At 35.6% G+C, this 25951-nt stretch overlaps 2 protein-coding genes across 3 annotated transcripts in view; both read left to right on the top strand.

Annotated features, from left to right (window-relative positions):
• Window positions 1–7289: 7289 nt before the first annotated feature.
• Window positions 7290–11271, top strand: HAND2 (heart and neural crest derivatives expressed 2). The gene is made up of 2 exons (XM_072406059.1): window positions 7290–8173; window positions 10571–11271. The coding sequence occupies exons 1-2, from the start codon at window positions 7640–7642 to the stop codon at window positions 10667–10669; spliced, it is 633 nt and encodes a 210-aa protein (XP_072262160.1). The 5' UTR covers window positions 7290–7639; the 3' UTR covers window positions 10670–11271.
• A 9801-nt stretch (window positions 11272–21072) lies between these two features.
• SCRG1 (stimulator of chondrogenesis 1) overlaps window positions 21073–25951 on the top strand; it is a 75699-nt gene continuing 70820 nt past the window's right edge. The window contains exon 1 of one of the 2 annotated variants that reach the window (XR_011919955.1): window positions 21073–21444. The gene's annotated coding sequence lies outside the window, so the exon portion shown is untranslated. The remainder of the gene's footprint in view (window positions 21445–25951) is intronic. The other variant, XM_072406058.1, reaches the window with a different exon arrangement.

Raw genomic sequence — 25951 nt, 5'->3', positions numbered from 1 at the left:
TGACGTAGATGCTTTGCGCACATATATTGAATAACACCAGTAAAACCTTTAGTAAAATTGCACTTGTAACAGTCTAAACAACTTGCCAGAAGTCTTTAGTGTTAGGTGCTCCTAGGCTGATCTGATACAAATGAGCAGTTTATCATCCAGCACAGACATAAACTAAACATATATGAGCAGGAAACTCAAGTGAACAGCGGTGTGGTTCTGAATTTATTTTTTCTTCCTTTAACAGTTTTTAAGGGGATTTAAACAAGAGTGAAGCAGGAGAAATGCAGCTGTGGAAAAAGTAACAAATCATAGTGGTAGTTTCATGCCGAGAGAAATATGGCAAAGGGCTTGGGCCTAATCATGCGTTAAATGAAGGTAATGGAAGAGACTGAGCTAAGTCTGTAGCTGCCACGAAGACTGAATGGAGGAAAATAAGAAACATGACTGCACAGCAACATTCATAGCTCCCATGTATCACTACACAAAATGTTCCTATGCACAATCCATAGCTTGACCAGGACCCTAAAGAGCAAAATAGCCCAGACACTGTGAAAAAGTGGAGCTTTGCCCCCCTCGTCTCTGCAGCCACAAGCCAATCCGTAATTACAAAGCAAACACGGATGAAATATTGGATTGGTTTCACTAGTGACAAGATCTACGGTTTTTGCCGCCAATTTGTTTGTGCAGCACTATTTAAGGGCACTTGATTGAGGAAATGTTGAAAATAGCAGTTAGGGTTTCCCTAATGAGACCTCTAGAGGAAACTAAGAAACATTGAAGGCTCAAGGAAGATGAAGAGCCAGTGGAGGAGGTATTAACCCTTTGGAGGCCTTCGGGCTGGGGCTTAAATCTCCCTGCATAGATTTTTTTTCAGCATGTTGCTTTTGGGTTTTTCAAGAGAATAATATTCAAATAACAATAATACATTATAAAGATAATTAAAATGTATTTATATTAGGTGCGCAATTTCTTGAAAATTTGACAATGTCTTCTAGAATTTTTAAATTGAGTACAAATGTAAATGTCTTGCAAGTCATTAAATGCATCAGTAGAGGTTGTGCTGCTTGTTTAATATTAATATAGAGTATGTTTATATAATTTGGGAATATAAGTAACAGTGTGTGTGTGCTATTTAAAGATTAGCTTAGTATTAGTACAATAAACCATCATAGCATTCTGCTTTCAATATTTTATTGTAATTGTATCATATATTTTTTCCGTAATGATTTAATAAATAAACAATTTATTTGTGCAGAATTCTTTATAGTAATTATAATAAAAAAGCTGGCAGTCTAGATGTAAAACAATTAAAAAATCATAACAATACTTTTTATTTAATAATCTAGACAAATATGGTTATATTTTTATGAACAAATTATCAGCCTAATCAGCATTTTTGGCCCTTTTTTAATTGATAATATGTGGATCAGCCTTTATTTATTTATTTAGTGTTTTATATCTTTCACTGCAAGAATTGTTAGGGATTTTAAATCTCTAATAAGTAATGCATGTATTTCAGACTACACGACTGGATTTATTTTTACTATTTTGAAATAGAAGAGTTAAAAGTAGGATATGGAAACCTAAACCCATCAAAGGAGAGTCTAATTATCCAAGAATAAACTGTAGAACTACACTGACAATGCCAGCATACTAAGGTTGAGTTTATGAGAGTATGTTGATCTTTTAATAAATAAGAGAAATATGTTGAGCATGCATGATACTCTACATTCAAGCTATGATCTATTAAATGATTCACTTTGGAGTATGATCTATTAAATTATACACTTCTGTGACATAATAGCTTGCACAAATAAAATAAAAGGAAAGAAATAGTTCACATGATATCAGATTTCTAGGTTTGAATAATCAGCCGGTTTTCGTGTACAGAAATGTTTCCCTTTTCATGTATTAAGTCAATGCAGATCTCCAGAATGTTACCTGAGCTTAGTGCAGACCTCTATACAGTCTGGCAGCTAATGCATCCTAGCGGTAGTAACTGGTACTGCATCCTCCCAGCTTTGCCGCACAAGATCTATGGGAGAGGGGGAGAAAGTAAAGACTTCCTCTGATCCCAAGAACTCACATTTATCTCAATCACCCACTCAGTATTAGGAAACATTCTAATTTGGTTGTATTTAATAACCATTATATATTGTGTCCTGGTACATGTATGGAGGTATACCTGTCATGATATTTTGGTATATGATTTTTTTTTTAATTGTACACTCCTCTTGCAGACTAAGCTAGAAGTCAACTACAGGGTGTGGATAAATCATATCAAATGTCAGCTGTAATTTATATAGATTAGACAATTTTTTTAAAGAAATAAAAACTCTGTATTTGCAGCTAGATATTAATTTGCTTAAAGTCTACATCTAATGCCACAGTTACATCTACCCTGCCAATAGAGTCACAGGGGTCCCTTAAAACGTCACTGCAAAACTATAACGAATGTTAACAAAAAAATGTCCCTGACTAATAGAATTGTCAATTTACATTGTCATCCTACTGCCATGATCAGCAGGTAATATTTACCTAGAAGGAGGACTGCTGTGTTAATCAATGCACAAACACTTTTGCCCTTTAGGATTAATGGGCACTTGAATTCTAAGTCATGATCTCTGGCCCAGGAAAAAAAACTTATTTAGTATGTAATTTAGGCTACCTATTACAATTAAATGCAACCAGAAAATACAAGTTTCACATTACAATACACATTCTCTATGATGACTAGCCAATTTATATTCTGAACTTTCTACAAATGACATAACAGAGATCTGTAGCTACAAGAAAATAATTTTGAGAATATTTATAATTAAGTTTGTGTCAATTTTATAATGTGCAACTTTGATTATTCGTTCATGGAATTAAAAAACACATTTTTGAACGTATCTCCACTCCATTCACTGCCTAGGTGAACATAGCCCACTGGTGTAACAATTCATTATATCAGATGGAGTGACCGCATACCTAGTACTAAAATCACCATTTTCATTATACAACATTGTCAAACTTTGATTTCTACAAACACAGCACATTCTGATTCATCCTCATCCAGTAAGATGTGCAACTTTATTTCATTTATATTTGGCAGAACATCTCCATAAAGTCGGTGTAAAATATGTAAATAAGAAATATAATGGATCTAATGCCAAATGGAGGGATGGGGTGGGGGTGATGCTGGTCCTTTGGCTCGTCTAATCAGCTGCAAGAAATCGAATTAGATTTTCCAGTAAGCATTGTGTGTGTGTGCTGTGTTTATGTTATAACAGTCCTGTCCTCAGTTGTTTTATTGCTAGGCATGGCATTTAACATTGCCCAGAAGTTGGTTGTTTGGTACACAAAGCCTCCATGCTGATAACATGTAAGGTTTGCTTTTTTTTCTAAGATCCTTGCTAATTTATAACATTTTAAGTCCTGGACCTGGCTATCCCATTATTCCTTGCACTGAAAAGCCTAGCCCTGTCTTGCTTTATTTGTAGGGCTGAAATTCAGCATGAAAGGAGATCAGAGAGTGCAGGAGGGCCTTGTAACAGGAGAGTGACCAAATGACCTATTGGCTGATTATATGTCATTAACTGGAGACTCCACGTATCTAAATTACCGAGAGGACCTCACTCAGCCAGGTCAATTATCCTTACATACATTTAACAAAGTTTCCTACTGCTAAAAATACTGAGCACCGCCGTGTCTTCCTATGTGTCAGAAATAGCCTTCCTCTGGGGTATTTATTTGTGTCAACTAAGGGAAAAAATAGGGCCAATTTACCAAAGTATTCCACCTATCCCAGGGTTATTATAGAGCTGACTCCATATGCAGAAGAATGTGCATGCAGATACTATGCCAATCCTATGCCATTACCATGCCATAATACAATAATACAGCTATAATACAATCACAAATATAACACAAACAACATTTATTCAAAGAAAGAGTACACTTAGATAGATATTAAAATTACATACAGAACAAGTTCAAAAAAGCTGTTTTATTAAACGTATCAATGGAAAATGATGGGAAATGTCCATGTTGCTTATAACACCCACACAAGTTGCATTGTTGCATAAGATACAATCCAATGTGTTGCTATAAGCAACAGCCCTTAGTTTTCTTTGCCTAAAATGTCCTAAATTGCTTCCAGAATAAAGAGAGAGGACAGATGAAGTGGTTTCCTTAATATGTGGGAAATGTTCACTTAGCAAAAGAAATAAAATTAGGCTGCGTTCAGTTTTCAAATCCATATGCAGGGGAAAAATATGGAAAATGCATTAAAAATGTTTGCACATGATTAGCTAAATAAATGAACACAACTTTAAAGAAATTTTTATTTACTGAGTGATCATTTCTTACTCTTAATAAATCAACCCCTTAGTGTGCACTGACGCCGCAATTACCACTAAATTTGTATAAGTTTGTGTGTTATAGAGAGAAGAATTTGGGGTGGGTAATATGAACACACAAGAGGTTACCCCACTGGGGTTCATCTACTAAAGATATAGAGACCGTACACTGATCTTTGTAAAAAAAAATAAAATAAAAGACGTATTCTATATATTCAAACAATCATATACTTGTTAAAATTCATTTTTTGTTTCCTTTGCCCATTATTGAGTTTTTAAAGTGAACTTTAAAATGAACAGTTTACCTTACTTTCATTTACCCTGCAAAGTAAACTTATTTATTTTACTTATTTTGTTCCATTCGTAAATCACGTCATATATATATATATATATATATATATATGACGTGATTTACTAATGGAACAAAATAAGTTATATTTTGTTCCATTATATATATATATGGCATGTCATTAGATTAGATGTATGACATGGAGGTTGAACTCAGGTGAATGCCCCCAATGACAGCAGAATATACCTGATATTCCCCTCTTCTAGGTGCCAGAAGTAGCGGCCCGGGGCACAGAGCTGATTTACTGTTATCACCAGTCAATGGATTAGTACAAATTTCAGCATCTACCCAGCCTTTCCTTACACAGGTATCTCCCAGCTTCACACCATCAAATACAAGACTTTAAAGAATTCCTGGAGCGCTCACTACAAAGCTGAACATTTATCATATTGACGATTTGATTGTTGTATTACAATTATGTCCAAGCAAAAACAAAAAAGCCAAAAAATTCTCAGACACTATATTTCATGAGGTTAAATGTAGCACAAGTGGCCTCAACTTAAAATACCAGATGAAGAAACAACCTTTATATAAGTCATCGGGATGGAAGATGACTGAGATGTGTACCCTCTGCAAGAAGCCCTGCACACATGCAAAGCAGATCAATTATTTATATATAAACAGGGAGCAAATAAATAGAATAATTTTAATGGGATGTCATGCAAATGCAGACACATTTTGCAAAGTGTTGTTATATTTGTTGTACATTGCAATACATCTGGATCTGCTTTATCTTGCTCATCAAGCTATAAATAGTTATATATATATATATATATATATATATATACACACATATATATATGTGTGTGTGTGTGTGTAAAACAAACTCTAAACCGTAACACAAATATGTGTTTTAGCCTGTACTATTGCAGTATGCTTTAAAAGACAGCCTATACTATGCAATAATAAGTAATAGCAAATAATTCACTATGCAATAGGAAACGTCGCTTTCTATAAAATTATTTTGATAACTTAATATAGTACATTTAATCTTCATCATTCATAACATTTTAATATATAAATATGTGCATGCAATTATCAATTGTAGGAACCAAACGAGTGTGTTTCCCCAAGTAATAATCCAGAGTTTGGTATTTGATTTATTTGTATTACTCTGTTTAATACAAATAAATTATTATCGTCCTATAACTCATGCATTGTACTTAATAGTCTATTACTGGCTATTATGTATCAGTAAGCCTTTGAATCTGATTGCTTGGTCTGCTTGGTGTTTTGGTGTTCTCCTCCTATGAGATGTTATCTGAACTTTGCGGTTTATTAAAAAAGCTACAACTACTTTATGAAGAGGCCAATATGAGCTGAAGAACCATCTCAAAGCTGTTTTGTACCTCTTTAGGAATCTTCTCCTGCTGACATAGCAAGTGCTTCTCATGACTCGGTACCCCTGGGGTGTAAGAGGATGCCTCCTGGCTCCATCCGCTTATTCTGAGCACAAATAAGATCAGAATATATATATATATATATATATATATATATATATAGATAGATAGATAATAAAATAATAATAAAATTTAGCTTAGCAAAATACAACATTCATATAGGGCTATAGTATGGCTGTGCATTTATCAGTAGTTTATTTTCATCAGGACATCATTACAGACATTGCCTGTATTTTCAGATATCAGCTCCTTAAACCGCTTTGTTAGATGTTTGCCAATTTACAACATCAAACCCAAATTCTGAACTTCCTCACCCCCTCTATTTTATCATTATACACCCCTGCCAGCATCAATGATCATAAAACAGAATCCCAGCTGCACTGAGTTAATAACTTAACACGTTCTGCATGCATTCTATATAAATATCTGGTCATTTCCACTTCTATACATTAGGATCTGTGCATAGTTTATATTATATATCCAGGCTAAGAGATCTGTAAAAGCTAACAAGCAGAATAGAAGTCATGCATTAGTGACAGTTACCTTTAGTATATACGTCTCTGTCCTGCTGATGTGAGCACATGCTTGGAAGGACATCCATTATTTAGACACAAATTGTTAACAATGTACATGAAACATAAAAGAGTCATTCATTATAAATCAGCTACAGGCTAGGCTTGTGAAACATGCAATATAATATATACATGAAATAATTAGGAGATAGCAACAAAATAAAAGTATAATAACCATTATACAATATCTACATATTATTATACAGGACTTGTAAAATATCTAAATGCAATCTCTAAATCATTAATCCTGATAGCAAAGTTATAGAATACTATACCTGAATTGGGATTATCCAGTTTATTTGTCATTGTACATAAATAGAAATGTATATATGTATGTATGGGTGTATATATCATGTAATACTGTAAAGCATCTGCTGCACACTTGCATTAACCTCTGTCCATAGAGGACTTCTTTCTTGTTTTAATTATATTCTGGTTATGCCGAGGCAGCCAATCCTGGACTAGAAGCCCTGCAATTAGCAGAGTGAACATCAAAAAAGTTTGTGGCTGAGTGTGCCCGGCCACGCCTCCGCCTCCTCCTGATTGGCTGAAACGGCCCTGTGACGACATATATTAACCCAAGCTTCCCTGAAGATGTAGCTGTACATGGAGTTTGTGCTTGGAATTGGTGCCAGTGCTGAGCTTTGCCTGCAGAAGCATGGGGTGTATGGAGGACACACAGCTGTGATCACATATATGGATGGAAGGTGGGAAATGGATGGCACATCACAGTGACACCTGATCACTATGGACCTGTTGTAAGTAATCCCTGCTTTGTATTGCACCCAATGTTTATGGCAGGATCGCCCTGGACCTTGACAGCAATGCCTGATGCCTTGTGCCTGTAAGTTTGGCTCCATTTACTGCTCATAGAGAGAGAGAGGGGATCTATGGGGAGCTGGACATAGGCAGCACATTCCTCTATCATTCTATCTGTAAGCCTAGACCTGCTGGATAATAGAAGGACTTGGCACAAGGGGAGCCATGAGTCTGGTTGGAGGATTTCCTCACCATCCGGTGGTGCACCACGATGGTTATCCGTTTGCAGCCGCCGCAGCCGCCGCCGCCAGCCGCTGCCACGAAGAGAACCCTTATTTCCACGGCTGGCTCATCAGTCACCCCGAGATGTCTCCCCCCGACTACAGCATGGCACCTTCCTATAGTCCGGAATACGCCAATGGCGCGGCCGGCCTGGACCACTCCCATTACGGGGGTGTCCCGGGAAGCGGTGCCGGAGGCTTAATGCAAAGGCCTGTGAAACGAAGGGGGACTGCTAACCGCAAAGAGAGGCGCAGGACTCAGAGCATTAATAGCGCCTTCGCCGAGCTGAGGGAATGTATCCCCAATGTGCCCGCAGACACCAAACTCTCCAAGATAAAAACCCTGCGACTGGCTACCAGCTACATCGCCTACCTCATGGACCTACTGGCCAAGGATGACCAGAATGGGGAGACAGAGGCCTTCAAAGCTGAGATCAAGAAGACAGATGTCAAGGAGGAGAGGAGGAAGAAAGAGCTGGTCAGTATGACAGGTCCTCTTATCAGCTGGGGGGGGGCAGGGGACACACATCTATATACATGGGACACACATCCACATACATGGGGGACACACATCTATATACATGGGGACACACATATACATACACCAAGAGAGAAACAAAGGTCTACAGACAATAAGAAACAGATAAATGAATATTTTCATACATCCAGATAAAAAGAAACATAAATCTGCATAGAGAGAAAGAAAAATGATATAATGAAAATGATATAAATAGATAAGTAGATAAATATATACATCCAGATAAAAAGTAACATAGATCTGCATAGAGAAATAGGTATAGTAAAACAGATCTGCAAAGATAGAAAGAAAGAAATGATATGATAATAATAATGATATAAATAGATTCATACATAGATATATACATCCAGATGAAAAGAAACATGGATCTGCATAGAAAGAAAGAAATTATATCATGATAATGATATACATAGATATATACATCCAGAAAAAAAGAAACATAGATCTGCATAGTGAGAAATAAATAAATTATATAATGATAATATAATTAATAGATAGTTATATACATCCAGATAAAAAGAAACATAGATCTGCAGAGATAAAAAGAGATAAATAGATCTAAATAGGTAAAAAGAAATAGATACATAAATAGATCAATACAATCATACATCTAGATCGCTATATATAAAATAGATGGATAAATACATATATAAAGAATCAAATGTGGATAGATATTATACTACAGGGAAGTAAATATAATCTACATCAATCTACAGATCTGTAGATTGAAAAACAATGCTGCAATTATTGGTATACATTTATCTCGTATATATAAATATTTATTATTGTTAAGTTGTGTCAGTAATATTTACATTTGTATATTATTAACATAAAATATTTTGATTGATAAAAGTAAAATATTGCAACCTTAGTAGAACAAGATATAGCAATCTAAAACAATTATAAATACAATAGTCGCCATAAAAGTCATCGTATTTTTATATCTACATACTGATCTGATCTACACTTATAACAAGAATTATAAGTTTAGCAATATTAATTTATTAGCTATTTACACATATTATATATTAATATAAATGAGATGTTGTAGCTGATATATATATATATATATATAGCGGTAAATATAAAATCCGCTACAACATCTCACTTATAATAATCTATATGTGACATTTGTAGTAAGTCTATAGACATCTATAAATTAAATATGTATGTATGTATAAATGCAAGATTCTGGTACTCATTACATAGATCCATAGTCCCCTGTAGTTGTGGAGACCTCAGTGTGATCAGTAGAAGTCAGTCCAGTCTCCACAATGCACATGTTAATGTATTTCTTGATGTTTGTCATGTTTAGTGTAGATTGCAATTATCATCCATCATGGAGAAATACATTTTCTTTGTAGCTGTGCAATGTTAAAAATGATTTCCTTTCTACAAATCTGCAGTTAGTTCCCTCTAGTCTTACCCAAATATTTATACATCGGCTTATTTGCAAGCCTAACATTTTTATAATAAAAGAATTGTATTTATATGTAGCTGCTGCATGGATATTCTGTATCCTTTCTGTAACAACACTACAAAACACACAATTTAGCCATCAGACTAGACTGAAATATCTAATTATTGTGTTTTCTATTTATATATTTATTGTTACATTGTATGTTATATTATGCTCTGCTGGGATTCTTCGATCTCTGATAATAACAATATTCTTTTACAAATAGATGGTTACAAAGTGATAGTGAAAGCTAGTGTGGACATGTCAGTTATGTGATCCCAGCTAGATAATCCAGGTCCTATGATATATCTATAGGGTTTGTATTTCCATGTCCCAGCTATTTAATCAATGCTCTATTAAATCTCCATGGGGTTTGTTTTTTGCTGGTCCCAGTTATATAATTCATAACCTATGATATCTTCATATTCTGGGTCCTAGCTAAATAATCATTGTACTATGATAATTCTATTTTTATTGCTAAATCACATCTGGATAATTTATGCATACATTTATAGGGGTTTCATTGACAGGTCCTAGGTATATAATCCATGTCCTGTGATAACTCTACAGAATTTTTATTTCTACATTTTAGCAATATAATTCAGGTCTTGTGATATCTTTGTAGGGTTTTTATTGCTAGATCGTAAATATATAATTTCCCTATAGGGTTTAATTTACAGATCCTAGCTATATACTCCCTGTCCTGTGATATATTTACTTGATTTTAAATGCTAGATCCCAAATATATTATATCTCTATAGGGTTTTATTTTCAGATCCCAGCAATGTAATCCATTTCCTTTGATAACTCTATAGGGTTATGTATTTGTGATTGCACTGCTCCTAAATCTCTGGCTTTTCTCTGTTTTCTGCTCCCAGAATGAACTCTTGAAAAACACAGTTAGCACCAACGATAAGAAAACGAAAGGGAGGACTGGCTGGCCCCAGCATGTATGGGCTCTGGAACTTAAACAATGATCCCCTGAACTGCAGAATGGAAGACTTATATCAAAGATACTTTCTGAAAAAATAAACTCCTGTTAATTTATGTGCAATCCCCCTCTCCCCCCTAAAAGCACCCACATTGTGGATTTCTGCAGAGAAGCATTCCATTATATGAAGAAGAATCAACAGGTTGATATAGCAGGGGCCCTGGCTCCTGTGATTGTTGCAGTATTTCTCTGTTTTGTACAGAAAACACAACACAGTAGGAGGACACCCGGCTTCCTGGTATTCGTATGTATGTATGTGAAGTGTACTTGACCTATGGGATATTAATATTATAATAAGAATATACTGACAGGAACCGCTGCCCCAGTGCTTCCTATCTGTATAGGGGCAGTCCCTGTGCCAGGGAGCTCTGCCATCTTAACTGCAGTGCAGTGCCAGGTCAGCTGATCTCTATGGCAGGGACCAGTGCCCACAACCCTGTTCTTTTATTTGTTGTCTTGTTCAGCATTTGAAAGTGTTTCATCTACTTGTTTTATTGTGCACTTCTGTCCAGAATTGTGGAAATTAATTAATATTTGAAGGTGTAAATCGTTGTAAGTGATCAATAAACCACTGAGTGTCTTTTTGTATACGTTATGTTTATTATTGCCCTTATGCACAGGGTAAACCTCATATATATATATATATATATATATATATATATATATATAACACAAATGTCTTACATATAGAGTAACATTTACTTCTTTTCTTCCACTCTAAATCTTTGTTTGTGAGCTTGAGTGTTTGCATGTGTGATAACATGAATGCATTTGTATAATATGGAATTGTTTTATTTATTAGTATTAATGTTAAAAAATATTATTTAAAATAATAAGAATATTGACTTTAGTATATAATATGTAGGAGTAATATTTGACACTGTTTAATTTTGTGCACGTGTATTACTAAAAACAAACAGAATAAGGGATAATTTATTAAAGGAGCTGGAATTATTTAGGCATCTAAATTACCAAATTCTTCTAATTCTAATTATTTTGTCTGAATATTCTTAACTCCTTTTTAACAGCCTAATAAAGTGTTAGGACCATCATTTATAGAAGCTTAAACTATTTCTTAAAACATAAATGAAAAACATTATATATATATATATATATATATATATATATATATATATATATATATATATATATTGGTAAATTTGTTACATGTGTTGTATTTAGTACATACTTTGAAGTAGTAATATTTTATGCTGCTTTTCTTGTGTATGTTGTATACAAGTATAGTGTAGGAAAACAGAATGATTAAGGAAAAGGGACAATCATATGGTCATTAACCAAACATAATATTCCAATTATTTTATTGATCAAACGTTTTAGAAGATGAATTAGAAGATATTCCTCTTACCTAAGGCCTGGCCTGTTGCTGAAGATCTAGTAGTTGTGTTTGTAGCCAGCTATAAAAAGATAAGAGGAGCCTTGCACCAGGTCCATATGTGAAGGTTGAAGGGTTAGAATAACTGACCAGTGTGTAGTGCCCTTTGCTGTCAGGGGTCAGGGCCTGCCCTAATCTTAGCAGTCCTGTGAACAGAGACACTTGCTAAAGTTTACTGCAACTTACTAACTGCAGATTACTGGGGAGACACAGTGTCTTAAAGAACGCTAAATACCGAATATTCGCACAGAATAATACCAGGTACAGAATGCTTACTTATAACAAAGTTTACATCTAATTCAGACTCCATTCACAAAGCTAAAACACCAGGATAATTATTCTTATTTTTTTTAAGTTAAAAATTATTTTGAACAAAATCATCAGATGTGTTAAAAAAAATATTCCTAGCTTTTTGAGTTGAGCTTTTAGCAACCTCACAGCGTTGTAGAGAAAGCTGAAACAGTGCAGAGATGTTATTTACGAGTATTCAGCAGTGGAAAATGACTGTGCCCAGAATTAATGCATTCTTACATTGGTACATTAATCTGGGCACTGACAGATCTGGCAAAGCTATGATACATTGTGTAATTAGAGAGTCTCTGCAAATGTTCTCCAGCAGGTGACAGATATTGTGGAAAAGTCTTAGTTCTTAGCAATTACTTATTTTAAATCTCGCATATAGAATAAAGGTAGAATGTGATTGGATGATAATAACAGAAAAAAAACAGAATATCCATATAATCGATTATTAGTCTATTACTGGGCGATACTTCTGCAGTAAGGAGTGTAATGATATATCGAGGGGACTCTGCACACTGCTTGCTATGGGAAATCATCTTCCTATAGCCCTGACTGTCCGGGGCAAAAATAAGTTATTTCCTAAATAAATCATTATTCAGCCTAAATTGGGGTATGTTTGTATTATTCCATCATCCTAAATATTTAACAAATATATAACTATATATAACAAAAGTGTAAAGACTCTGTGCTAATGTCAGGAGTAACACACCTTTAAATAGATATAATAAATAATAGAAATATATGTGTATTTATTTATTGTATATATAATATATATAATTATAATATAAATATATAATTCGTGTAAGCTGTGCATTTAATAGACACAATTACTACTTTAGAAATAAAATTAAACCGGTCACTGCTTGTCATGGCCAATAATCCTATGTTCTCTACTGGATTGAAAAGGATGCCATATTCTTTATTATTTTCACTTATGAAATCTGCATCATATTTCCTTTTTTATTTTCTTGGATAATATTAAACCGTTAACACAAGTAAACTTAAATAAAATAAAATATAATTTAGTAAATGATTCTAAATATGAGAGCATTATATAGACAGTAATAAATGTTTTGTAATTCTTAGCTATTTCTGATGCAGCCCTGTTCTGCACAAGTTTTCATGTTTTATTACCCAGCCATGTGAGTCACCTCTAGTACTATGGTGTTACTGTCATTTGTAAGGCACCAATTACCCCAGCTTATTCTTCCTATCCCAAGCAATGTGGAGGTGACAAGATCTTTGTGTGGGTAATACTTCTCTATGCGAATACAAATGCAAAGCTCAGAGTTTTAGAAGTCACCAGCTGAGAAAATCTTTAGAATGACTCTGTAATGTGGATGTTGCCGTTTTCTAGAGAGTAATCACTCTCAGAGTAAAAATCTCAAGAGCCCTAGACAGGCCGGAGCCAGCAAAAATGTAGCTTTTGACGTTAAAAGCTAAATGGTGGAGCAGGACTGGATGAGGGGGGAATTGATTGGGAGATTGGGATGTCAGTGGACTGGCCTCTGGTCGCCTTGTACAGCTCTATAGCTTGATAAGACAGCAATGGGAGCAACTAGTATCTGCTCTGCTAATCCTCCACATTACCCTGCAATCATAGCATGAAGGTTTAATACAGCATGGCTGATGGAAACACGAAAATAATCACAAATTATAAATGCATCAGTGTACACAAATTAGATTTACATATCAGAAAAACATGATTGTTTCATAAATTCACCAAACTGCACCAACAGAGCATTTTCATCATTTTTTTGTTTTAGTTTTTTTTTTTTTTTGCTCTGATGAAGGTTGTTTTTTTTTTGTTTATTATGTGTGTATCTTCTGCTATGATTTTTTCTCATATATATATATATATATATATGTATAACATATATACATATATATACTGTGTAATAATATTAATAATATAAATATATATATATGTGTATAACAAATATATATCGCAGAAAGTGAGACAAAAATAAAGTGAATTCCCAAGGTGACAGAAGGCTCCATTGGAAAGCATGATTTCATGGCTTTGTCCAGGGCGGATAACGCTCTTTATCAGCTTGCCTAAACAGAGTCAGTGTTTTGGGGCCAGTGATAGCAGCAGGGTGACATTTGGAGGAGTGATCAGGCTGCTCTCATGTGTTTGTCTTGTAATGAGCTGGCTGTCACTCGGCTCTGCGAGGATTTTCAGGCTGTACTTGAAGAAATAAGGAAAAAACCGGTTTGTACATATTTCAGATTGGCCCGATGCCCCCTCGAGAGGGTAATTATTGTTAATTTGTTATCATTGTCAAGATAGGGTCAGAGATAGCCCTAATGAGTGTGTCCCATTGAAGAGGAACATAGGTGAATTCTTCTCCTAGCCTAAGGGCTAAAAGAAAGAAAATACTCAAATATAATTGCCATGTGAAATGTTAAGAAAACATAAATTGAACAATTAGAGAGAATATTTAAAAAATAAATAAGTGTCTGAAATATGATAGGGGAAAGGTGAGTATGGAGGGGTCACGTGATGAGGATGGAAGATAGTGACCCCACTGTTATAAGGAATATTAGAATATTTGATAGATTAGATCGGTTAATGTGGGTTATTCATTTCTATTTACAGCCGTGTATACTAAGATAAAACTTCCAGTCTGTGACTACATTAAACCTGACTATATGATTGTGGTGGGCACAGACACCAGTCAGTATATTTGGGGTATCAGGATGCTTTGGGAGAATTGTTGGTTTACCAAATGAGTGAGTTTGTGATAACCAGATTTGGGGAGTAAATATTCATTTTATCTGAATGACATTTCAATTTTTTTTACTCATTATGGACTTTTGGAACAAATAAGACCAATCTAAAGCCTGCATGTCACAAGTTGCAGCAGTTTATTACAGTGTTTAAGTATTAGGTTTTACGAGTTCATAGGTAATTATACTGTTGACAGCAGATCAGTGTTTGGATGCCATAAGTTACTGCACTGCAGTCTTCAATGCACTGTTGATTCATAAAGTCACTGAAGGTGCAGTGGGTTTGCTCGGGGTTACAGGGAATGCTGATATATTTTTATTATATACATAGGTTAGAAGTACAGCAAAAATGTGATTGGATGCCATGAATCCCTACACTTCACTTTATTACATAAATCCTCTGTATGTGCAGGGCATAGTCCTGAGTTACAGAGAATGCTGGTACTTTACACCATAATAGCACAGTGTACAGCAGGCCTGGGATTGGATGCCATTAGTTACTCAATAATTACTACACTACACAATGTCCTTTTATTATAGAAAATCATTGCATGAATGGTGGGTTACCCTGGGTCATAGAGATACATTAGGATGCCATGGGTTACAGAGTCTGCAGTGGGTTTCAGTGATGCAGTGAGTTGTTCTAGGTAACAGTTTTGTAACAAGTCCTGAGTTACAGTGATTCAGAGATTTGCCCTGGGTTATAGAGGATGCAGAGGGTTGCCATGGGTTACAGAGGATGCAGTGGGTTGCTTTGGGTTACAGAGGAAGCAGTGGGTTGCACTGGATTACAGTAATGCAGTGAGTTGCCCTGGGTTACAGAGGATGCAGTGAGTTGCCCTGGGTTACAGAGGATGCAGTGGGTTGCCCTGGGTTACAGAGGATGCAGTGGGTTGCCCTGGGTTACAGAAGATGCAGTGGGTTGCCCTGGGTTACAGAGGATGCAATAGGTTGCCCTGGGTTACAGAAGCTGCAGTGGGCTGCCCTGGGTTACAGATGATGCAGTGAGTTGCCCTGGGTTACAGAAGATGCAGTTGGTTGCCCTGGGTTACAGAAGATGCAGTTGGTTGCCCTGGGTTACAGAAGATGCAGTGGGTTGCAAAGGGTTACAGAAGATGCAGTGGGTTGCCCTGGGTTACAGAGGATACAGTGGGTTGCCCTGGGTTACAGAGGATGCAATGGGTTGCCCTGGGTTACCGAACATGCAGTAGGTTGCCCTGGGTTACAGAGGATGCAGTGGGTTGTCCTTGGTTACAGAGGATGCAGTGGGTTGCCCTGGGTTACAGAAGATGCAGTGGATGCAGTGGGTTGTCCTTGGTTACAGAGGATGCAGTGGGTTGCCCTGGGTTACAGAAGATGCAGTGGGTTGCCCTGGGTTACGGAAGATGCAGTGGGTTGCCCTTAGTTACGGAAGATGCAGTGGGTTGCCCTTAGTTACAGAGGATGCTGGTCTTTTGTACCATGTTAGTACATAGAGGACCATGCAGCGCACAGCACACACAGCATTTAGCAGCTTTGCATAAACTGTGACTTAACAAAGATATCAATAAATTCCTTTTGGCATCTCCCCCTGTTCTGCATCATATGTTTTACGTATTATGAAATATCCCCCCACTCCCCTCCAGTGTTTCCAAGGGCTTATTTTTGCTTTGATGAGCAGGTCGTGTAGTCCTGATTACTATAAGAAGAGGGGGATTCATCTATGGCAATGTATAAGTTCTTACATGTGCTGGGTGACATCTGGGAGTGATTAGGGGCCAAACCCCTCCCCCACCCCTACAGTGCTGGAGCCTATAGAGCGCTGACGTCACAGCAGACGGAGCGGAGCCATCCTGCAGCCCCTTCGCTGCAGCTCCTCGTCCAGCCTATTCCTCCAGCTGGAATGCGGATGCCATGGCACCATCGTCCACAACACATGATTTCTGCTTCATTTTTTCATTTCATGTATTTTTTTAGGGTTTTGCTTTCACAGGTTTCCAGCCAACACGAATACGGTACATACATTTTCCCTATGGTAACATCAAGCCCTCCCATGGGAATACATCATTCCTTTCGGTACTGAAAATAAACAGTCAGACTTGTATCTCGCAGTCTTTATATATTGCAATGGATGGCTCCCTTCCAAGATAAACAGGCGGCCTTCTAATGGCCAACAGCAAACTATTAAATAAAGTGAAACTTTTATGATAATTCCTGTTTAGGGAAGATGTGTTTCTAATCATCACAAAACTGATCTCAGCTGGTAATTACGCCTGAAATGTGACATGGAGCCGGCTGATAAATATGAAGTGGGGAATGTGGCTACTTCTTCCAGTGCACCTGCTTCCCATGCACCCTGTGCCATCAGGATATGGAGTAATGGGTGCAGAAAAGTCAATGCTCACTGATCTCAGGCTGTGCTCACTGCAATCAACTAATCATATGCTAGGAAATATTCTTTCCTTTTCTCTCTCTCTCTCTTTCTAATTGGATTCAGGTTTAACTTACATAGTAACATTTACTAAATCATCTCCAGTCTCCAGAACACACTAGGGCTGGGCCAGTGCAGAGAACACTGATACTATTACCTAGTGTTACATGTTCTGATACCAATGAATCATTTTATTTATGGGGAACTGAATGGACATTTCTTGTTTGTGCCAATACTATGACTCCTGATTCACTGATAAAGGCAGCTGTATCCTTTCCTTTGGGTCAGATATGATAAACGTCACTGGTGCAGAATAAATTAACTGTTTTAAAACAATTGCAAATTAAGTTGCATTGCAATGTAACGCTTTTTTTGTTACCAGATAATGTTTAGATGCAAAGGAAATGGTGCACATCACTGCTAAAAATATCAATGTTTTGTATTTATGTCTTATTTGTTATGCTCTGCACCATTGTAATATTTGGTAATATTCATTCCAGACCCTGGTTACTGAAGAAGTCCTCTGATGTGGACATTTTCAACAAAGTGTTAAAAGTTGGCCTAAATGTATTTGGAAAAGCAATACAGATTGCGCATTGTAACCATGTGTAAGAACTCCTTCAGATATAACTGATCAACACTTATGTAAAGGTTTTTCTGATCACTATTACATATTCACTTGCCCATTGCTGGCCTGGATTAGGAGGTATGTGTAGCATATGTACCCAACCCTTTTCCATGGGCCTGATAGAAGTGTTTGGGTTTATAGGGTCCCAATGGCAGACAGATGTACCTAGAATGGTTAGATTATGCCTAACATGTATGACCACATATCTTAAGTAGGAAAGGAGGTAAAGTTAATAAATCTGATCAATATTCCCCCAGTCAACAAATTCAAGTGCATTAAGCTGCTATAGACATCAAATGGCTATCATCAGATTCATGACCAGTCCAACCCATTGCTCTGAATGCACCATTATACACAAGAACTAATTTTGATGGAAGCTGAATAACTTCCAGTATTTTTGTAAAATGGTGAGGAAACCAGAAGAAACACCTAAAGGAAATTCACAAACCCATTTACACAATATAGTTTATTTGTTGAGACCTGAGCTCAGGACTTCAACCAAAGTATTGGATTCTTAGTCATCTTACAAAGATCTAATGTGGAGAAAATAATTTAGTAGAAAAAGTTTGAAGAAATTGAATAAAAAACGTTCCAAAAACCAACCAAGGTAGGGTTCATTCATTTTTGACAATAGAACTCTTCAAACATACCTACCATTGAATCAATGAAAATGAAGAATGCAGCAGTTTTTGGTCAGTAAGGAGCATATGCATGGATCATTGAAATCAATGGTATCACATTCCAAAAAAAATGACAACAGCATATGCATTTCGTTTAAAAGATTTAGACTTTTGATAGAGAAGTTCACTAACCAAAAAAGATACATTAATCATTATTTTTAGAAAAATGAAAATAATTCATATTACCATGGCTCACCCCACTATTCTCAGATAAATCTTAAACATTAAAACATTGTAAGTAATTGTGAAAGGAATGAGGACAAAAAGTGACATAGTTTGGTGTAAACCTAGCTAAAACAATCCAGCATGTTTTGTTAGCCTCAGTTAAGCAAGGCAGGCTGGGATTTATAGTTAGACAACCTCTAGGTTTCCAGACATTGTTCACTGCTGATAAACCACTATTTGTGTCAGTCCTGTGTTGATCTCAGAGGCTAAACTTTTAGAAATGTGTGTGGGGCAGTGGAAAGGGATTACCAAAACATATGGGAACAAAGTGTGTTTATTTCACAGCAATCTCCAAGATAATACCATAAGCAACAATATTCCAGATGGATGTAAGGCTTGAATGCAAATGTCTTGGGAGGAATGTTTAAAAGTTTAAACGCTAGGTTAAAATGAGATTTAAAATAAATAAATGAATTCAAACAAATACAGTCAAAACCCAATGCTTGCAAAATCCTCAACAAGATTAATAATAGTAGTAATAATCATTATCATCATCATAATATTTTTTTTCCTATCTGTCTGGACTGTGAACATATACTGACAATGACTTTAAACTTTAAATACTTTAAACATTTTTTTATTTCACTATGAGGTATATTTTTTTAGGTAATGGTGTACTGAAATTTGAATGTCATCTCCCTGATGCCACATTTAAGAGGTTTGCCAAATACTTTCCTCCACATTTATGTATGACCACATAGCATTAATAACATTCACACCATTCATGTCTCTGGATGAGGGAAAAGGTCGTATATTGAAAAAGGTGAACAATTAAATCATATTTATATTATGAAAATAAAATAGGGATACTAGTAATACATCAGAGGGAAAAAAGAACATATACAATTATAACCACAACACTGTTTTCTTCTACAAAATGACTTACCAGACCCCCTATACATTTTGTAGTTTTAGTTTTAGATTTTTAGTCAATATTTTTCTCATTTCAGGCATTTAATCAATTTGCCAACTTTCCATACTACTAGATCAAAATAGCACACGTTAAGCAATAAAGTAACCTAACCTGCATAAAAAACAATCAAATATACTTTAATGAAATCAACATATTAAATGACAGTTCTGATTGGTAGCTGTATGTCAAGCAGCCTTCGGCTAAGGCTTTGGCACTATTAATAAAATAAAAAGAGTTTCATACAATACATTGTGTGATTTTTTTTCTTTTGTTGATACAAAAATGTGAAAAGCAAATCCATATTTATTTATTTCACTTGCACATGACTGAGTATTGAAAGAAAACAGGAATTCACGATTAGATTATTCAAGTGGATATTTACACCATTTACTGGGTACAGAGTTTTAACTACTTTAGTAAATAAGCCTAATCACAAATCTAATCTTTATAGATGGAATATGTTGCAAATAAATATATACATCGTTTTATTTATAACACAATAATACTAATCATTCTAATAGTAAACATTATTTGTTAGCTAATAATCACTAGACTATTTTTTCACATACATGCAGGATTTTATTCCCACCCTTTATAATGCTATAATTCCTGATCCCTGAAGTCCCAGGTCTGTTCTCTAGTATAGCAGACCCCGCTAAGTGAATGTATGACAACCCTGTACAAACTCACAATAGCAGATAACATCAGAACACTGGGGACTTGTATACTAGTGAAGTCGATCCAATCCAGCCCAGTGCAGAACACTCTAATCCTGAGTACTTAGCAATATCTATGGATTTATTAAGTGACTGAGAAACCTCGATCACATACAAACCAGATTATTAATGTCTTCCTTGTCAAGCACAAGTTTGTCATCAAATTTATAAACTGTAGAAAAAGAAAAAGATGCAGATACTAACCAAACAACCATCAATACAAATGCGCAAGCAAGTCTAGGGTGATGCGCAAAGTGTGCGCACTGATCCTTGGGTGCAGTGTCCATGTTTTTAGCAGCCCTAAGCTCCAGAGGGGTATATATTTTATTCCTGGAAGTATTATGTTGTGAGTGGTGTATGTGTGATTTAGCAGGCTGTGTGATTAAACAGGGTAGGCTAGCTGTAGCTGTACATAGTGTTGTGTTGAAGATTCTGTCTGTGCCCTGTGGTGCTGTCAGGAGTGACAGATCCCAGATGGAACAGCTACTGTATGTGAGATTGAGTTTCCAAGCAGAAAAGTCTTTGCCTCCCTTCTAAACCTCTTCAAAAAGCTTCTCTAGATGATCCAGATCACTACAACACAATGAAAATAGAGGCGCACTGTCAGCCAGTATCCTTGCCTTCCAGTCCTGGCTCTTATTTAGTAGAGATATTCACAAATCCCCGGCATTCCCTACACTGGATGATGTTCTGGGTCTGTAGTCTGCGGTGTGTGCAGTCCATTGTCACAGCTCCTTTCTCCAGGACACCTACCTGAGAGCTGGTAAGTGATCACCTCTATGAAACATCCACACCAACCATGTCTCTAAGTAAGGGCAAAGGTGGTAGTGGTGAGATATGATTTATCAAAACTATTTATTATTAGTTTATTGTTCAATTCATATCATGAGTACTAATATCACTTACCCTTGATTTTACATTTATATTATATAACATTTACATTTATACTATAATATTAAATACTTTTTATTGGAACCCTACATTTCTAATATATAGAGAGAAAAGATGAAGAAAGAAAGGGAAAGAATCATTACATAGCAATGCTGATTACAATGCAGACTGATATCTCCCAATACTAGGGAAAACTTTTCACACAGCGATAAATAGGCGAATAGTCATCATTTAGGAAAAGAATAAAAAGAAAAAGGGAAATAGTTGTTGCACCACAAAGCGTGCATGGGGTATATATATATATATATATATATATATATATATATTTATATATTGGATTAAATCTAACACAATCCACACATGCAGCATTTTACAGTGACAATGATATTACTAAATAAAACACAATGGTGTAACTTTTGTGGGGTGATTGCAACCTGCATTGACACTCTATCCATTTATCTTCCCATCCATGTATCTGTGTGGGACACAAGCTGGTCCTGTGTTGGAATATGAGAGTGGTTCTGGAATTGTTACTCCATGGTCCATGCTGTGTAAACCCACAAGCATTGATCCAGGCACTTTGACCTATGAGAAGGAGAGAGAGCTGTCTGTAGCTGAGGCGTGATGTTCTGCAGCCTTACACAAGTCATCATTGCACATTTCCTTCTTACACCAGATTTGTGTTTTGAGAAGAAGCCACGTAAAGCCTTTAATACACATAGAGCCAGTGATCGGCCGGTGCAGTAAATAGAAGCCCCCTCTGGATCGCTGCATGGTGCGTTGAGTCGCAGCACCGATAAGGTGAGACCCCCCATCTTTATCTGCACCATCTCATCCCCTAATAATGGGAATCCTCCGCCTAGTAACACTCATTGTAGGATAAAGATCTGCCTTCTCCAGCCATTTCATTCCCATAAACTACATGACTTTTAAATCGCCTTTTCAGTCTGCACTCAGAGAAGCTTGAAAGTTAATTTAAAAAACGTGTTACTTACTGAAGCTAACCCACACAAAGAACTCGGCCACTTGTTTTTAAACCTAGCGTCAAATGAAATGGCAGCATGTATTAGAGGCATAATTATGACCCTGTGAGCTCCACAAAGCCTCCTGTGGGGAACTGTGAGCTGTGGATGCAATGAGCACAGACCTCCCAAGTGGCGGCCAGGCTCTGTGTCCCTACAGCCGGTCCTGCCAGGGGTCAGTCCACTCATACAGAATGTGCCCTGCTGCTAAAACATACTGCACAATATATACTGCAAAACATGCTGCAATCCTAATGCAAAACCCAAATTACTGCACATATACTGCAAAACATGCTGCAATCATAATGCAAAATATGCTGCAAAATACATTGCAGATTGTTCTGAAAGGACAATGCAATATACTGCAAAGTCCTCATGTCTGCTAATGTGCAATATAAGAGATTTATACACAATATATATATATATATATATATATATATATATATACAGATCATATGTTTTCTAAGGCGCTCTACAGGATACAGCATTTTTAAATTACACATCTTTCTAAATGAATCGCGTAAATTACTATTATGACATACTGATATACTCTATATATATGAATATATATATATATATATATATATATTATAGACAATTATATACAAATATTATTGTGTATTTTTTTATTAACTAGAATTATTTAAAAATCCCGGGTGAAAAATCCAGCGGATGATGTTCTGGATCTGTACTCAGGGGTTCTGTTCCATAATTTTGGAATTCGCCCAACAATAGCATCACATTTCAGCAATCGATTATACCAGTGTTCTATCTCTGAGTCTTTCTCGTTCCAACCCTTTATCTTTCTATTAATCAATATTAATTCATGGATGTTGCAATGGATTATTAAATGTATTTATAAACGTATTACAAAAAAAGAAAAAGTGAAATTCAATTACATGGAACACTATATATACTGATACACTGATATATATCATACATACACAAAATATAATATATATGTATATATATATATATATATATATATATATATATATATATATATAAATCTTATTATATAGTTTATAATTAGCATTACCCTATTATATTTAGATATAAGTGTGTTCTATGTCTGTCACTTGCGTAGAGCACAAAAATGACATATATACATATAAATATATATATATATATATACACACACACACACATATATATATATATATATAAAATATATGTTGTGTAAAGTGTGAATGAATATATGAATAAATAACAATGAAATGTTATTCTGTCATTTGATTATATGAAACACTAGAAAAACAAAGCGGAGAAGTAAATCCGATAGCGGTAATTCTTCATAAGGTCTGGAATAGTTAATAATGTATTTATGAAACAATCGGCTTCAGTTTTAGGATAACACAATTTATTTTATGGATCATAAAGCAGAGATGTATGTTATTTACCTACAGAGGAACCACAAGTCCCAGCATCAGTGATCAGCTTTGATGTCTTGTGGACCATAATGATTTCATACCCAGGGGTTCGTGAAATCCATGTGGAAAGCAATGTATTTGTCCGAATAGCAGAAAATCCTTTTTGTGCACACTTCCCTATAATACAGGTTATTAGCAGGATACACCGTTTAATATGAAACATTGACAACAGTCACCCTGGCTCCATGTAATAGCTATAATGGACTGTTATTTTTTCTAAACGTTTAGGACTGACACTGGCTGACCTCTGACTCAATTAAAATCATTTTGTATCATCCATGAAGTTGGGAATAAGGTCTCTATCCCAATATGTGATGGATTGTGTGTATTCTGTCCTGTGCAGGGTTTGCTTTTTTTAACATGCAGACAAATGAAATACAGACAGAATTTTGGAGTCATCAGCTAACAGTATATTTACATTTCGGGACGGAAAATCTCCCCTTACTATATCAATACAATGTAATACATATATTTTAGCACTTGCAACAATATATTGTTCCCACATAATAAAACAATGGCGGTGGCTGTTGCTGAGATTGTGCTATCATTCTGCGGTTCTGTTCTGGTACAAAATATTAGGGGTGGGAGCGTTAAAACAACTTAACCCATCCAGTACCAGAACCAATAGTTCAATTAAATGTCAGAAGTATTCATCTTACACTGTATATTCTCCCCCAAACTGCTACATGATATATATAGCAGACCTTGTTTAATTATATATTTCCATTTAAGTTTTTCATATATTCAACACTGATAGTCCAAAGTTAGAAATACCAGTGAATTTATACGTCCAATATTTTCAATTTCCTTGGCTGGATGTGGAATAGTAAGACAAAAAGCAACCAATCAAAATTTTCACATCACTTACCTGATTGGATGATATAAATACCTAAATCCTGTATATCATCAGCTGTAATTAAGTCCCATAATATATATTAGGCTTGGGTGATATTGCCTGTATATATTTCTCTATTAAATCGTGGTCATATCCATCATCTGATGTCCATGTGCTGCATATTGATTTATATAAATATTATATATCTAGTTGTATCTATATTTCTATGGTCAGATTAGTCTTCAATGTAATCAATCATTTGTTGTCCATGGGCCACAAAAATCCTCTCCAACATTCCATCAAAAAGGGAATTTATATTTCGATCTACTGTACACTTACAACCTTTTGTGATCCATATCTCTATTCACAAAGCGATAAACAGGCAAAAACTAAGTTGAAGTCAATTTTAGCAATTTTAGAAAAGAAATAAAAGAAATGTAATTGTATTATTACTTATTTACTTTGAATGCGCCATCATGAGTAAGATATTAACTAAAAAACAAAACTTCTTGCAGATGATTGAAGTGTTTTCAATGTTACCGTATTATTATAAAAGAAAATCTAAACAGTTAAATTGAAAAGCCAACAACCACATTTCTCATGTTAGATTTCTTCTAGAATAGAAAATGGAATGGATGGATGGACATCAGACCATTCTATCACACACTCCCTGGAGGGTTACATGTGCTGATTAGAACGTGACCCAAGCATTTCCCTGTGTCCAGACTGGGGAGATGATTTAATGTCCATCAGGACACTGTATAGAAATCACCCCGTTTGTAAAATGTTTCTAGAATTCAGATGAATTATTTAAGCAACAAGGGCATATCCCAAGCGTTTGCTTTTTAGGAGTCGGAATAATCAGTTTTTCATTATACGAAATTTTTAGTAAATGACAATTTTGTTTTTAATAGCACAAAACCTAAAAATTACATTTAAACAAACTATGCTCCCTCCTTCTACATTGTGCCTGCTAGGTTTGTAGCTAAAGTCAATCTATACCAATCCCTCCTGGTACATTGTGCCTGCTAGGCTTGCACCTTAGGTCTTTTTATACCAATCCCTCCTGGTACATTGTGCCTGCTAGGCTTG

Source organism: Pyxicephalus adspersus, chromosome 3, assembly GCF_032062135.1.
Source record: "Pyxicephalus adspersus chromosome 3, UCB_Pads_2.0, whole genome shotgun sequence".
Classification (NCBI taxonomy): Eukaryota; Metazoa; Chordata; class Amphibia; order Anura; family Pyxicephalidae; genus Pyxicephalus; species Pyxicephalus adspersus.
Note: the sequence above shows the minus strand (reverse complement) of the source record. Positions and strands in the feature narration are given on the sequence as shown.

Coding starts and splice junctions, on each gene's coding strand:
- HAND2 (XM_072406059.1), top strand. CDS start 7,640: ATGAGTCTGGTTGGAGGATTTCCTCACCATCCGGTGGTGCACCACGAT. Junction 8,174..10,570: donor AGAGGAGGAAGAAAGAGCTG/GTCAGTATGACA, acceptor TTCTGCTCCCAG/AATGAACTCTTGAAAAACAC.